Below are 15,463 nucleotides of genomic sequence, written 5' to 3'. Positions count from 1 at the left end.
ACTAAGCCCAACATATTCTGACATGTGAAAAGTGGGTATAACCATCAGAATACAGAACGCTATAAATTGCAATCTGAGTAAAAAGAGGGTGAATACCTCTATGTGGTATGTATATCAGACATTAGCTTTACATTTTAGATATGCTGGCAACGCCTCATGCATGAACACACAATATAGTTGCATTCACTGCAGAAGTATGTCAATTAATGTTGTAAAAACGTGGAGTACAGTAGCTAAAGCGATATCTCTACTCATTGGTTAGGGACATTTGACATGGGCTGTGTGTCATTTTGCTGGAGGCAAGCTTCACACCGGTAGCTTCACACGTACCGGATCCGCAGCGGATTTCACGCTGTGAATTCCTGGTTCACGCTGCGGATCCTGGTATAGTGAAGTTCTATGGGGTCACATACCTGCAAGGGAATTTTCATTCCGCTGCAGACATGAGACCTGGCCCCTTTAACCCCCCGCTGCCCGCAGCCCCGGCCCAGAGCATGCATTACCTACTCGGCGCCGCGCTGTGTGTGAAGCTCCCGGCTCCCCTCGCTCCCAATCAGTGCTGCTGTGCACTGATTGATTGATGGGGAGCCAGGAGCCTCACACACAGCCGCGGCAACGAGCAGGTAATGTATTCTCCGCGGCGGCGGGATGCGGAGGGGTTAAAAGAACCGGGTCACATACTGGCCGCTGAGGGAAATTTCCACTGCGGGAATGTGACCCATTCACTTCACACTACCAGCATCCACAATGGAATTCGCTGCAAACTAGCAGCATGAATTCTGCTGTGATACGGTACGTGTGAAGCTACCCTTAGTAGGAATCTGTCAGCACCTGGTCCCTACCTGAGGTGCTGACAGTGTGCTGTAGCTTGCAGTACCCTAGTGAGCATGGTACCTTTTGGTAATTTGTCCATGCAGTGGATTATGCACAATCCTACTGCAATGAAGTGTCAAAGTGTTGTTTGTTTCATACTCTGGCACGCCTCACCACTCCTTCCTGCTCTTCATGAATAATCAATGCTGCCCGGCCTCCTGCTCGCTCAGCTGAAAGCCTGTGTCTCTGATTGCAGATCAGTTCTGTGTAGGCAGTTTGACACTTTGACACTTCATTACAGTAGGATTGTGCATAATCCACTTCATGGACAAATTACCAAAAGGTACCATGCTCACTAGGGTACTGCAAGCTACAGCACACTTAGGAAGGGCCCAGGAGCTGACAGATTCCCTTCAAGGGAAACCTATCATCACTTTCATGATGCCTGACGCACAAGCCATTGGAGTGGTACACAGTGGCTGCTTCTCTCTCCACCAACCTTGATCAATTGATCTCTCCCTCATTTAATGATGTGTTTTTTACAGACCAGATTATTTGACAGATTATTAAAGCTAGAGCTTGGAATTTATTTGAGTAGAGGAAAAATCCCAGTCTTTTCTTTATGATCTGTTCTCTGTTTATAGTCTGTTCCTGGCTTTGGCTTCAATAATCTGTCAGATAAATCTGTCTGTGTAAACGCACCCTTACAGTCAAGGCTGGTGGAGCAGGCAGAGACTACACAATGGCTCATGGTTCTGACAGCAATAATGCATCCTTTTGATAACATTGCTATATCTGCCCCATTCTGATTGTAAGTGAAGTTTATATTAAGTCTTATTTCTTATTGTGTGGATCAAAAAAACATCGCTGGAAAGAAACCTGTGACCTTTTTTCTACGCTGTAGCCTGGAGAAGTGTTGTGATGTTTAACAGGGGTTATCCTCTGTTTGCTACGTACAGAGTCAAGGTATCCGCTGCTGGTTCCCTTTCTTGGTTGTATTATATTAAGTCTATGATGCAATGAATTCATGCTGTTCCTGTGCTATGCTGTTAATGACCAAAATCTCTTTACTAATCACTTAATGTATTGTTACAGCAGTGAATAACCCATTGCTACCCATAAGACCATGCTTATTTCTAGTTAAAAAAAAGAGAGTTCAAAATGGCTGTATAATGGCCCTGTAAAACCCTAAATTAAAAGGCAAAACTGTGTGATAAAAAATGACTTATTACCTTATTGGTTTATTGCAGAGGGTGTCTGTGAAATCTGGCTGACCAGCGAAGACACAGGTGCCTATGGCAGAGACATCGGCACAGATCTTCCTACTCTTCTTTGGAAGCTGGTTGAAGTTATCCCTGAAGGTGCAATGTTAAGATTGGGCATGACCAACCCCCCTTATATTCTAGAGCATCTGGAGGTAAGAGTTGTATGGATTATTTTAAGTGAATTAAGGTCTATTAGATGATCACCACAATAGAAGAAGCAAGTGGCTGTGATATACTACTTCAGCTGTGGTTTTAGAGAGTGGAGCCCCCTAAGGGGGTTAGCTTATACACACAATATATAGGCTGGCACCATGCAAAGCAATATACAAGGAGGAGTGCAAGTCCTAACAACCCAAACTATATATACATAGGCAAAAGAGAAAAAGGATTGGAAAAGAATGGACTGCACCTCACTAATATTCAATATCAAACAACCAATTTTATTTACATAAATGCAAGGGACAAAAAATGATTAAAAACAATTAAAATACAACTACTACACTGGCCATAATACGGCCCAGTGTACCAAGGCCCACCAATACAATGTGTCAAGTGTCAGCCATATCACATAAATAATGACAAGAAATAGAATAAATATGTAAAATAATCGTATCAAATAAGTGCAAAATTTAATGTGAAATGCTAATCAATGCATCTATATCCCATAAACGAATACCATGAAACAAATACAAGTCAAGTGGTAGTGCAAAGATTTTGTCTAAAGAAAATGTAAGATACCAACAGTATGGTGATCACAAGGTGGGCCGGGTCAGGACAGAGCATCCCACGGGTTCAGTCACTCAGACTTCATCAGGGAGATGATGGGGAGCAAGGGGAGCCAGCAGCCTCACACACAGCCGCAGCGCCGAGCAGGTAATTAATGCTGCGGGCAACGGGGGGTTTAAGGGGCGGGTTACATATCCGCAGTGAAATGAAAATTCTGCTGCGGATATGTAACCCCATAGACCTTCAAGCTACCAGGATCCGCAGCGGATTTTGCTGCAAACTCGCAGTGTGAAATCTGCTGTGGATCCAGTATGTGTGAAGCTACACTAAAAAAAAACATAGGCATGTAAATATGACAAAAGCTACAGATGTACATTAGGCATTAGGGGCCAGTTGTCACCTTTTTATCATCTATTAGAGGGCAACACATTCTAGAAAATGATTTCAAACAATGAGAAAACAATTAACAAATGGTTTGCACACAAAGGGACGACATTTTAAATTACACTTCTGGTTGCTTTTATAATTTTTTTTCTCCTCTGTTGAAGTAAAAAAAAAAAAAGTTTCACATTCAATTGATTCTCATGGGCATCTGAACCTGCAGTAATGACACATCTGATGGATTGTTATAGCGAGCCGTGGCCCTTGCATGCTAATTAAATGCCAGAGCAAACTGCAAGTGCTTTATGTAGTGACACTTTAAAGGGCCCTTATCACTTGCCTTTTGGACATATGCAAGATGTGTTAGTATATCAGGTGAAAGGGAGAATGAAGTGGGGCTGGCAATTGCAAAATTATATGTTAAAGCTACAGCTGTTCATCTCTGAAGTGATTATGTAAAGTAGTCGTAGTGGTAAGGTGGTGTTTTATATAAGGCTATATGAGCAAGTGCCTGTAGATTTTGATCATACAACATAAGCTTTGAACATGTAGTTCAGCTCTTATTAGAGTCTGTTTAGTCTGAGTTCACTGTCTTATTTTGGTGAAACCTTTTCTTTCCAATTCTGGTTTTTATTTGCATTGTAAGCGCATAGATACAGCTATAAACTTTACAATTTTTGAATCCATAAATGCAAAAGCAGAATACAAAAGTAAAAAAAAGTAATAAAAGCTGAGTAGATTGATAAATAAATTGGTGAGAAAAGATTCAGCAGAAATATTTGGGTGGGTTCACACGTAATGGATCTGTGCAGATCTGTTCACTGTCACTTCCAATATGATTACATACTCACAGCGGAATTGTCATCCCACTGCGAGTGTGTAAAAGGCAGCCCCCTTGAGCCCCTGCGTCCCGGTGCATACATTACTAGGTCTGGCTTGCTTCGGGGGCTCCCAGCATCTGAACGTCCCACTCAGCCAATCAGTGGCAGCGACGGGGCAGCACACTGATTGGCTTAGTGGTATGTCCAGACGCTAGGAGTCCCGGAAAAACTCTGAAGCACGGAGCAGGGATTATTCTGATTTGCCATTTGGTGATGGGGCAATTAGCATCTGTCTCATAGGGTTTTTGCTGCCTTCTGAATCAACACAGTAGGGTTTCTGCAGGTTGAACATGAAATTTTGTCTTTTTTCAACCTAATAACTATGTTACCAACCTTACTAGAAGCTTAATGGCATAATATTATTATGCAGTAACATCTCTGCTTCTGCATGTACCTGTAGAACCAATGCTATAGTTCACACCAAAATAGGTTCTGCAATCCATCAAATCCTTAAATTGCATTTGTTAGATAAGTTTTAATAGGTTTACATACTCGCAGCAGAATTTTCATTCCGCTGCTAGTATGTAAACGCCACCCGCCACGGCCCGGTGAATACTTTACCGTTCCGCGCTCCGGCTTGCTTCTGTGGCTCACGGGATCCTGATGTACTGCTCAAGGGGGCGGCATTTACATACTCGCAGTGGAATGAAAATTCCTCTGTATGTAACCCTATTCAAACTGACAGTACGGGAATCGCAGCGGATTTTGCTGCAAACTTAAAATCTACTGTGATTCTGTTATGTGTGAACCCACCCTTCACACGTACCATATCGCTGCTTATTTCTCGCACAAAACTCGCATGAAAGTAGCTGGGTTTTTTGTGATGTTGAACTTGCCTGTGGAAATCATATGAAAATCCAAACTCGCATGTAAAAATTGCAACAAACACGCAGTGAGAATACACATACATTGGCTTGATAGCAATCAGTATCGCTGTGGATTTATGTGCGAGAAGCTCGCAGAGATAAATACATAGTGATACGGTACGTGTGAAGGCACCCTTAAAGTGAATCTGTCAGCCGCAATTCATGTTCTTAACTGCTGACACTGTTATACGGAAATTCATATATCTGTCTGTACTTCCATATCATAGAAAATACTTCTGTTATATAGTGCAAATTTTCCTAGGCTCCTTCTCCCTCCCCTTCCCATATCTGACCCTGCTTAGGACTTTACCTTCATTTGACTGTCGATTAAGTAGTGATATTGATGGGGGGGGGGGGGGGAGAGAGAGAGCAAGGAGCCTTTTAGAGCTTGGGGCTGCTTTATTTTTTTTAAATACTGTTTGCACCAGAGAATAAAAGCATTTTTGTATGCTATGGAGGCACAAATGGATATGTTAAAGGTGTCATGTGTCGTCCTGACCTAACAGTGTCAGCAGTTTAGAACAAAATTTTTAGATAGATTCTTTTTAAGGGTCCATTAACACAGAAAGATTATCTGACAGATTATCTGCCAAAGATTTGAAGCCAAAGCCAGGAATGGCTTTGAAAAGAGAAGAAATCTCAGGCTTTCATTTATGACCTGATCTCTGCTTATAGTCTGTTTCTGGCTTTGGCTTCAAATTTCTGGCAGATAATCTGTCCAGTGTTGGACTGGCCCACCAGAGGATCCTACGGTGGGCCCCCAGCTTTACAACATGCACATATACTGATTCACATGTCTTTTCTCACAGTTTCTTCATTGGTGGGCCCCTAGGACCATTTCCTCTGGTGGGCCCCAGATACCTCAGTCCGACACTGAATCTGTCAGATAATCTTTTTGTATAAATGGACCCTTACATCTTTCTGATTCATGTATAATAGCCATCAGCATTGTTCAATCTGTAGTCAATGTAAGCACTGTGGAAGATACCTTTAAACTCAGACACACAGGTCCTGTTATGTTCACATGCAGCAGTTACTGATATATATATATATATATATATATATATTTTTTTTTTTCAAATCTGTATTTTATTTTTTTTTTGAAAAGCAGTTACATAAGATATTTTAGCTTTTTCAGCAGTTACTGAATTTTCATCTTAATGAGATTGTTTCTACAGAAGGGACATGGAATACTATGAATCCTATTCACATAAATGGGACGGTTGCAGAAATTTCTGAAGCAGTGATGCATTTTTTGAATATTTTGTAATGCTGTTTTACCCATTTACGTTGTCTCCTGAGATTGCTAGAATACGGATTAGTTTTTGTGGCAATTACACATACAATCCAACTATGCATATTAATGTAAAGAAGGAAATGTGCTCGGTCATTACCATGGTTCTTTACATTTTTGATTATTATTGCCATCAGTCTGGTATATCATTCAGTTGTAAATTCAGAGCACTTAGAAAAACAGAATTATTCCAAGATAAATGCAGTGATTGAGCTTTAGGAATTGGGTGATTCCCCTAGGCTGCCCTCCTGTTAACATTACTGACACTGTGTGAATTGTTTAGTAATGAAAAGGTCACATGGAACAACGTGGTAATTAACCTAGCAACTGGAAAGTCTATGGAAACTATTTTCCTACAATTGTGCTTGACCTTCTTGGGGTTAACCTGTCCAAAGCACTGCTCAGTGGTAGGTTTTCCCCTTTAGAAACATCCCATCCTGAAAGGTCACTATGGAGAGAGAGATTGTAATGCAGTGACAGGACTCTCTCAGCGTTGTGTGACTATGTCACACCTAAATGCATTAAACCTGTATTTGTCTTGGAACATTAAATAATTTCAACAAAAACACAACCACTGTTCCTGGGCATTTTTTTTTAGTCATATGCTGATGGAATTTACAGGCGGGTATGTGTGAACTTAGCCACTTAAAGGGGAGTATGTCATCAGAAAATGATCATTAAAAGGTATGTTCACATGTCGCAGATTTGTTGCAGACTTTCCCAGTCAGCTTCAATAGAGAAGTCAAAATCAGTAGCAAATCCAGTGTGAGAACATACCATAAATATTCTCAAATTATTTAATAATTATCAGAAGTATTTTAAAATATTGATTGATATTAAAATGGAAATCTTGCAGTTCTCAGTCTGGCCTGTTAGACCAGTTTCACACGTAACTGATCCGCGAATTCGCAGCAAAATCCGCTGCGGATCCCTTGACTGTCATTTTGAATGTGAATACATAACTGTCATTGGGCCCTTCTCTGTTCTTTCCTACATGTCTGTCATTAACCCCTAAACACAGTGATCTATAGCAATTGCACATTTAAGGAAGTCAGTGACAAATATCTGTCACTGACTGATCGGGACTGATTGCTTTCTCTGACAGACAGATGAGAAATACTTAGCTTCGTCCTGTCGCATGGGTGATCTCATAGGGTCTGCCCTCAGGCAAAATTGTCCAGACTAGTAAACTAAAACAATATTGTTCCCGTACACTGAACAGTGTTAACGGAAAGGGAAATAAAAACACCAGGATATTTTTTTTATATATTATATATGAGAAAAAAGTAGTAATAAGCAAAATTTTCTTTTACACCAATATACCAATAAAAACTAAAGATCATGGTGCAAAAAATTACGCCCCAACCCCCATTGATCAGCTGATTGGCCTACTGCAGCTCCAGAAATAAGCAATATGCATGAGATAGAAGCTTCTGATTTGTACAATGTTTTTAGTGTTGGCCCTAAATAACAACAGAGCAGCTTCTATTCACTTCAATGAGAGCTGCTCTATAAAAAATGTATAGAGCTAAGGCTTCCAGCATCCGTAACGCCGTGAAAACAGTCGGCTGTTCAAGGGGGCTGCTGGGTGTCAACATTCAGCCAATCAGCCAGTTAGTTTTAGGCTAAAACCCCTTTAAAACGACTCTGTACCCACAGTCGACCCCCCCCCCCCCCCCCCCCCCCCCAAAACCGCTTGTACCTTTTGGATAGCTGCTTTTTATCCAAGATCTGTCCTGGTGTCCATTCGACAGGGGATTAAGTTATTGTCCTAAAAAACAACTTTTAAACTTGCAGCCCTGTGTCAAATTGGCGTGGCCTAAAGCACCCATGCCTTAGGATTGCAACACCCCTCCGTCCCGCCCTCCTCCTCGTTAGGAATGTCTCTAGAACAATTTCTCCTATTCATCACCTGTGTGAACACTGCACATGAGCTGGATCGTTAAAGCACGGGTGCAGTGTTCGTACAAATGATGAATAGAAAAAAGCTTGCCCGGGGGTGTTCCTAGTTATGAAGAGGGATGGAGGGGTGGTGCAATCCTAGGGCATACACACTCTAGGCCACGTGAATTTGACACAGGGCTGCAACTTTAAAAGATGTTTTTAAGGACAATAACTGTATCACCTGCATCACTGTGTCAGATCTTGGATTAAAAGCAGCTATCTGAAGGTACAAGCGGTTTGGGGGGAGGGGGGGGCAGATTGTGGGTATAGAGTCGCTTTAAGCATTTGCAGTGTTCTTGTGTGTTCTATGCCAGTAGGTATATCAAGCTCTGTTCGCATGATCACTTGGCTGTAGATCAAGTAACAGTCAGTAGTGGGGTTAAAGGGGTCATCCGGCACTTCAAATTTTTCGATCTGAAGCTGCAGACTTATGGAAAATAACAAAGAGCCCATGCTCAGCCATCCCCGCCATATTGTCTCTGGTGTCCTCCCCTGGTTGCAGCCACTTTCAAGACTACCTCCTCTTGGGAGTGACAGCCCACTAAGCCAATCATTGACTAAGATGGGACAGCACCGCAGCCAGTGATTGGCGGATCAGGCCGTCACTCCAGAGATGAGTGACTGCCTCTGAAGTGGCGGCTACTACCAGTGGGGGTCGCCAGAAACACTGCGGAAGAATGCAGGGGGAGTGCAAAGAGGTAAGCATTGCCTGTTCATTTTCCATATTTCTGCAGCACAATAACAATGGAGTTCAAGCTCCCTTACTTTGATATCTTGCAGTTGACTGGTGGCTATACAGTGGCACATAAAGTTCCCTACTATATGTTAAACATATTCTACTTTCAGAGCTGTAATATTGCCTTATTCTTCTATTTTAATAGTGGATTAAAGATGAATTTTCTAATGAATAGTATTGGTGTTGGAAATCTTTATCAGGGTATATAGTATGTCAGCCTGAACATTATTAGAAAATAATGAGGTGTCTGTTAGCAGGCGTTAAGACTTTGTTTTCATACGAGTTGCAAAGTTTTACATGACCAGAGGTGTAAATGTATTCTACCGCTTATGTACCTATTGGTGTATGCTGTGGCACCATTGACAATTAGCACTGCTAGTTGCTAGATTGGTGTGTTCACACTGTCCATTATTATCACAACAAAAACATTTGCACCTGACTGTCCTTTTGGATAATAGTAACCTTATCACCTTGTCACTTTTCTGACTTGTGATTTTTTTTTTTTTTAAAACTATATATTTCACAATAGGTCCCAATTTGTGTGTATGTGTGTGTATATATACACACACATTTGTGTTGCTTAAAAATAGGCATCACATACAGGTCAATATGAATGTATAATTTGGTCAGGTCAATATGAATGTATAATTTGGTCATGCCTTACAAAGAGTTTTTTGCATCTTAATTTAACTTTTTACTTTTACAATTTTATTTTGTTAGACCAATACCATCTTTTCGGTTTCTAAAGTGGCCTGGTTGCAGCCAGTAACAAGCCTAGATTCGTGACCACACTCTTAAGGGAAAATGCCTTGCCTAAACCTCATCTCCCTAACATTTGCCGAGAGAATTATCCCCAGAGGAAAAATCCTTCATATTTTCATTAAAAACATAATGAAAGGTGACTTCATAATTTCACACCACACCCGGGGACTCACTTTGGCTGCTTTCCATTAATTACACAGTGACATAGCTCTTTCTTTCATTGCTATTTGGAAAACTCTCATATCTAACACTTTATTTATAGATCTTTTCCACCAATCCACAGAATTTTACACATCAGTAATTTTGTAAGATTTATGAAGTGTCTTTTGCTGGAGTGGATAGAGCACTCTGTTTACATTCATTAATAGTAAATATTATATAACCTTTTTTGAGTTACTAAAATGTAACAATACAGTAATTGCAACATGTTAAAGGAAAACTCAAGTCAAGTTTGAAAACCCAGGTAAAACTTGGAGAGAAAGTTTCAAGCCTTTTGTAGCAGAACAGTGAAGCACTTGCCCATAAATAACTGATCAGATGTAAAATCAAAGCTGTTCCTTTGTACAAGACTTTATAAATCCTTCCAATGGTACCTATAGGCGTTTGAAAGATTCTTTAAAATACTTTAATATGATTAGTCCTGACAGCACTTTAGAAGTTGCATTTGTCCATGTAGTATTAATCAGTAGTCAGACTCAACCCCTTAGTGCCTTATCACAATACCAATACTGCTCTCCATTATCTAAAACTATTGCCATATTTAGCTGCTCTGTAAGTGACAGTAGAGTGACTCCTACCAATCTTCTGCCCTCAGATGTCTCAACTTTGGTTCACATTACTACACAGTACCTAGATAAGCACTATTTGAACCACATGTACAAAGAAGGCTATAGATTTTTTTACAGTTTACTTGATATCATGCTCCTTTTTTTTTTATAAAGTGTTGTATAAATGTTATCTAGTGATACTTAAAGGGGATCTGTCAGCACCCGTGCCCTACCTGAGGTGCTGACAGTGTCCTGTAGTTAGCTGTCCCATTTTGAGCATGTTGCCTTTTGGTAATTTGTCCTTGCGGTGGATTATGCACAATCTTGCGTCTCCTAATGTAATGAAGAGTCAAAGAGGACTTGTAGCTCAGTGTTTGTGCCGCACTCTAGCACACCTCACCACTCCTTCCCCCTCCCTCTTCTTCATGAATAATCTCTGTAACCTAGCCTACTGTACACTCAGCTGTCAGTTAGTGTCTCTGATTGCAACTCAGTCCTCTGTATGCAGTTTATATCTGATGGTACAAACACACAAACCAGATCCGCTGTGGATCCCTTGCTTGTCCGTTTCTATGAGAAGACATACTCACAGCGGTATCCCGATGCAAGTATGTAAGTGACAGCGCAGTTACCTTCCCACCGGCCAGAGCATACTATACCTTGCTTCACAGGCTCCCAGCGCTTGCACATCCCGCTCAGCCAATCAGTGGCTGCGGCAGGGCACTGATTGGCTAAGCGGGACGTCCAGACGCTGGGAGCCCCGAAGCAAACCGGATCGTGGAGCAGGTTCAGTATACTCCAGCCGGTGGGGGTTAAGGGGGCTGTCACTTACATACTCGCAGCGGGATGTCAATCCCGCTGCGAATATATTTATTCATAGAAACAGTTAGGCAAGAGATCTGCAGCGGAGTTAGCAGCAAGAAATCCGTTACAGTTTTGGTACGTGTGTTTGTACCCTTAAAGAAACACTCATATATAGTTGAATCTCTAAGCCCAAATGTGTTGGAGCTGTGGTCGAGGGGTAAATCACCTGTCTAGATACCACCAGCAGGTCTTTCTTTGGTTCGAATCCCCTGATGGAAATGAAATAATATTATGTATTTCTTATTTTTTCTTTTTATTGTATAATTTTTAAAACTGCACAGAATTCCCAATTAGGTCCGGATTTAGTTTTTAAATTTATTTTTTATACAATGATGAGAAAAATAAAAGATATATAATTATTTTTTTTCTTCTCATCTTTGTATTAAAAATACTAAACTAATTTGGACCTGATTGGGAATTCAATGAAAAAAATATATATATATTTCATTTCCATCAGGGGATTTGAACCAAAGAGAGAACTGCTGGTGGGCTCTAAAGGTTCTAGACCACAGCTCCAACACATTTAGGCTCAGAGATTCAACTATATCTCATTGCAGATAAGTCATCTTCTGGCAGATACTGACTGGCAGCTGAATAAGCAGGAGGGCGGGCAGCATTAATTATTCATGAAGAAGAGGGAGGAGAGAGAAGTGATGAGGTGCACCAGGGTGCAGCACAAACACTGAGCCATAACTCCTCTTTGACTCTCTGTTACAGTAGGAGACCTGAGATTGTGCATGATCTACTGCACTGACAGATTACTAAAAGGTACCATGCTTACTAGGGTACTGCCAGCTACAGCACACTGTCAGCACATCAGGTTGGGCCCAGGTGCTGACTGATTCCCTAAATACTAAACGGGCAAACTAGATGGACCAAGTGGTCTTTTTCTGCTGACTGTTTCTTGACAGCTATCTAATAGTGTAATTATAAGGTAGTTAGCCCAATAATATCCTCCCCCCCCCCCCGTGCTTCCATATAGTAGGTAGTATCCCCTCCTGTAGATAGTAGAGGCATGCAAAAAAGGATAGAAAAGTGTCAGACCTAACCAGTGACACCATGCTTCAGTGTCCTGTAGTAAGGATCTGCATTACAAATAGATCTACACTACAGTATTTTATTGGCAATGCATTTTATTTACTATAGGTGTCTGGCAGAGCATTTCATTTACTGCATGGAGGGGGTGTCTGGCAAGGCATTTCATTTACTCGTACCACCTAGTAATGCAGTTTTCTAAATAAAGTCATTATTTACTGAGTGTGCTGCTGAAAAAATCTGTAGCCTGGCCTAGTTTTGTCATTTTAATTTCAGCCCCATTGTGTAGACCTGGGGTAGGTCCGCATGAGATGATTTTTTCTACAGAGGGTTTTGACACCAGTCCATAAATTCTCCTTATGTCCAACATGTGACCTCCGTCCTGGAGGAGTTGCTAATTTTATGATGAATTAATAGGCATAGTTGTCTGCTGTATTTTGTGCTTTGGTTCGGACTCTACAATTGTTTCAGTATGCTGCATATGGTTAAGCAGTGTGAAATGCGTTAACATGACTATGTGCTTATGTAAGGGAGCTAAATAAGTACTGCTGATTAGTCTCATTTTAGTCTCAGGAAAGGTGAGGCCTGATGTGACCGCTGTGCTGGGGATTCCTGTTTACTGTTCAGTATTGAAGTAAAAGTTTCCATTAATACTTCAGTGTCTGTGGGATCAGAAGATTCAAGCCTATCAGATTACTGTCTGGTTTTTGAAAGAGAAATGCTTTCCAAACATCTGTTCCATGTTTGTGTGGACAGTGTCATGCAGTGTAACGCTTGTGGTATCTCTGTGGATAGGCCATTTAAGGGTGCACACCTGCCAGGAAAAGCTCCCATTGCTCACTACTAACTTTCCAAGCTGGTCAGCCTTAAAGAGACAGCTGTGCATATTTATGACCGTACTTATATCTTAGAGCAAGCTGAAAAAATTATCCATTTCAGCTCATTGATGTGAGATTTATTTCTCTTAGCTTTTCATTTCATTTTCTTTTAAAGATTTTATTGTTGTGCAAATCCTAATCTGATATATTTCAATAATTTTACATGTACTATAGCCGGCTCGGGCATTAATATCTTCTGGCTGGTTATGGAGGCCTCAGTAGAAATAGATTGAGATGTCCCACTGACGTCTAAGTAAAAGTTACTGCAGAATGGTGCAAAGACACAATAAAAAGTAAAAGATGTATATAACATACTGCATGTTATAATATAGGATAAATTTACAGAGATTACACTTGATGACTGATATGTTTTCTCTGTCTTAGCTGCTTCTAAATCTGTTTACTTTGGTAGATGTGTCCTTGACCCCATATAGCTGCACTCTGAAAATCTAAATAATCACATGTCTTGGTAAATGACAAGATTAGTGTGGTGTAGGACCATAAACCAAGGGTTAACACACACACATACTCTCCAGCAAAGTACTGGGCACCAAATAGAAGTCAGACAGAAATAATGACACAGCAACCTCTAGTGCAGGACACACACAGAGAAATCAGACAGTCTGCTTCACTACACTATGCATTTCCCAGTTGTTCTTTGGGGGGATCTGCACTTACAAGATTCCATGCACTTTTGTTTGAGTAAATTCTTCAACCTCTCAGTCATTTCCCGTAGCAAAAAATAATTTGCTGACCACAAAGACCTTACATGGGAATAGAACATGCATGTTACAGTCTATGTGCAGTTTACCGTGAGACAGTATTTTCTAAATCCCGGAAGGCAATAGTTTCCACACTATTTCTACTTCATATAATGTACAGGAAGGAACTCTTGGTGACTGTGGATAATTAGTCATCATTTATCTTTTTTTTTTTTTAAAGAGAATCTATCAACAAATTTGATGATCCCAACCTGCTGATAGAGACTACTGCTGGTGGATGGGTGGATCAGAGGCAGTGAGGGCTAAAGGACCATTTTGTACATTTAGGTGCCTACCTCTTATACTTTGGCTGATGAAGGGTATTCAGTACCTGTTCACTGTGCAACTTTCTTCTGGTGCGTTGACTGTATATTTGTTTTGGATGAAATTTGAGTGTTAGTGAGACGAACTACAAGTGGCTGGCACCCAGTCATCAGTGGGAAGTGCTGCCTACTGATGTTGAATATAGTAAGGAAATGCACATTAAATACTGTACATTAAAACTGTGCACACCTTTGGGCATTGATTAAGTAATCCCATATGGTAAGTTACAGAAAGTGGAAGAACTTAAAAAAAAAAAAGATGCAGGCACATTTCTGGGATATACAATTTGTATGCTTGTTGTATATCAGACTGATCTCTACAGGTCTCCCTGCATCATAAATAACTATATTACAGAAGGCACTGAAACTTTTAAACCACTACGCTATTGATCTGATACAGCTGTGTCAGTTCAGCAGCGTACTGCTGTAGCCGTTCGGTATCACTACATCATAACAAATTGTGATGCATGGACTACTGTAGAGTTCAGTCCATGATATACAATGAGCATACGGACTTAATATCACGGACATGCACCTGCAGCTCGGGGTTTCCACAATTAGACCATGCATGGACGATGTGCTGCATACCAGCTCTGGAACTGTTTAAAGCGTACAAGCTCTGGAACTGTTTAAAGTGTACAAGCTCTGGAACTGTTTAAACTTTGATACTGTACTGACACAGCCACACAACAGCCACAGTACTGTAGCGCAAATATTTATACTGTTTTGGAGCTTCTGGCATGATCATGAATGATATCGGGAGTTCCAGAGTCTGTTTTATAGCACGTCGACCGTAATTGCGGACCATTCACAGAACGCGCGAATGACCCCTCACTCGTGCTGTGAGGGCTTTGTGAGATAGCAGAAGGCGGCACAGCAGCATGGGTGTCATCAGTCTTGCAGGCCATTTCTTTAACCAAAGCCAGGGAGTATATGTCCCTGCTTTATATTTCCCATTATTATTGAATCCACTTCTGACTGGCTCCAAAAATCTGTCATAAAGACTGCAGCGTTTTCTCAAAAAACTGTGTGTTCTAGCCAACTAATGAAAAAAGCCTTTCTCCTGGACACTTGCCATAGCCGTTGTGGGGACATGAAATTACGTTTTTCTCAGTCATGCATCCTGCACAAAGTGTATGCAAAGGTATCTGAACACTCCCCTGTCCA

At 41.0% G+C, this 15,463-nt stretch overlaps 1 protein-coding gene across 1 annotated transcript in view; it reads left to right on the top strand.

Annotated features, from left to right (window-relative positions):
- CDKAL1 (CDK5 regulatory subunit associated protein 1 like 1) overlaps positions 1-15,463 on the top strand; it is a 679,847-nt gene that overhangs the window by 416,470 nt on the left and 247,914 nt on the right. The window contains 1 exon segment of the mRNA XM_069957933.1: positions 2,064-2,230. Coding sequence (XP_069814034.1) covers positions 2,064-2,230 — 167 coding nt within the window.

Source organism: Dendropsophus ebraccatus, chromosome 2, assembly GCF_027789765.1.
Source record: "Dendropsophus ebraccatus isolate aDenEbr1 chromosome 2, aDenEbr1.pat, whole genome shotgun sequence".
NCBI lineage: Eukaryota > Metazoa > Chordata > Amphibia > Anura > Hylidae > Dendropsophus > Dendropsophus ebraccatus.
Note: the sequence above shows the minus strand (reverse complement) of the source record. Positions and strands in the feature narration are given on the sequence as shown.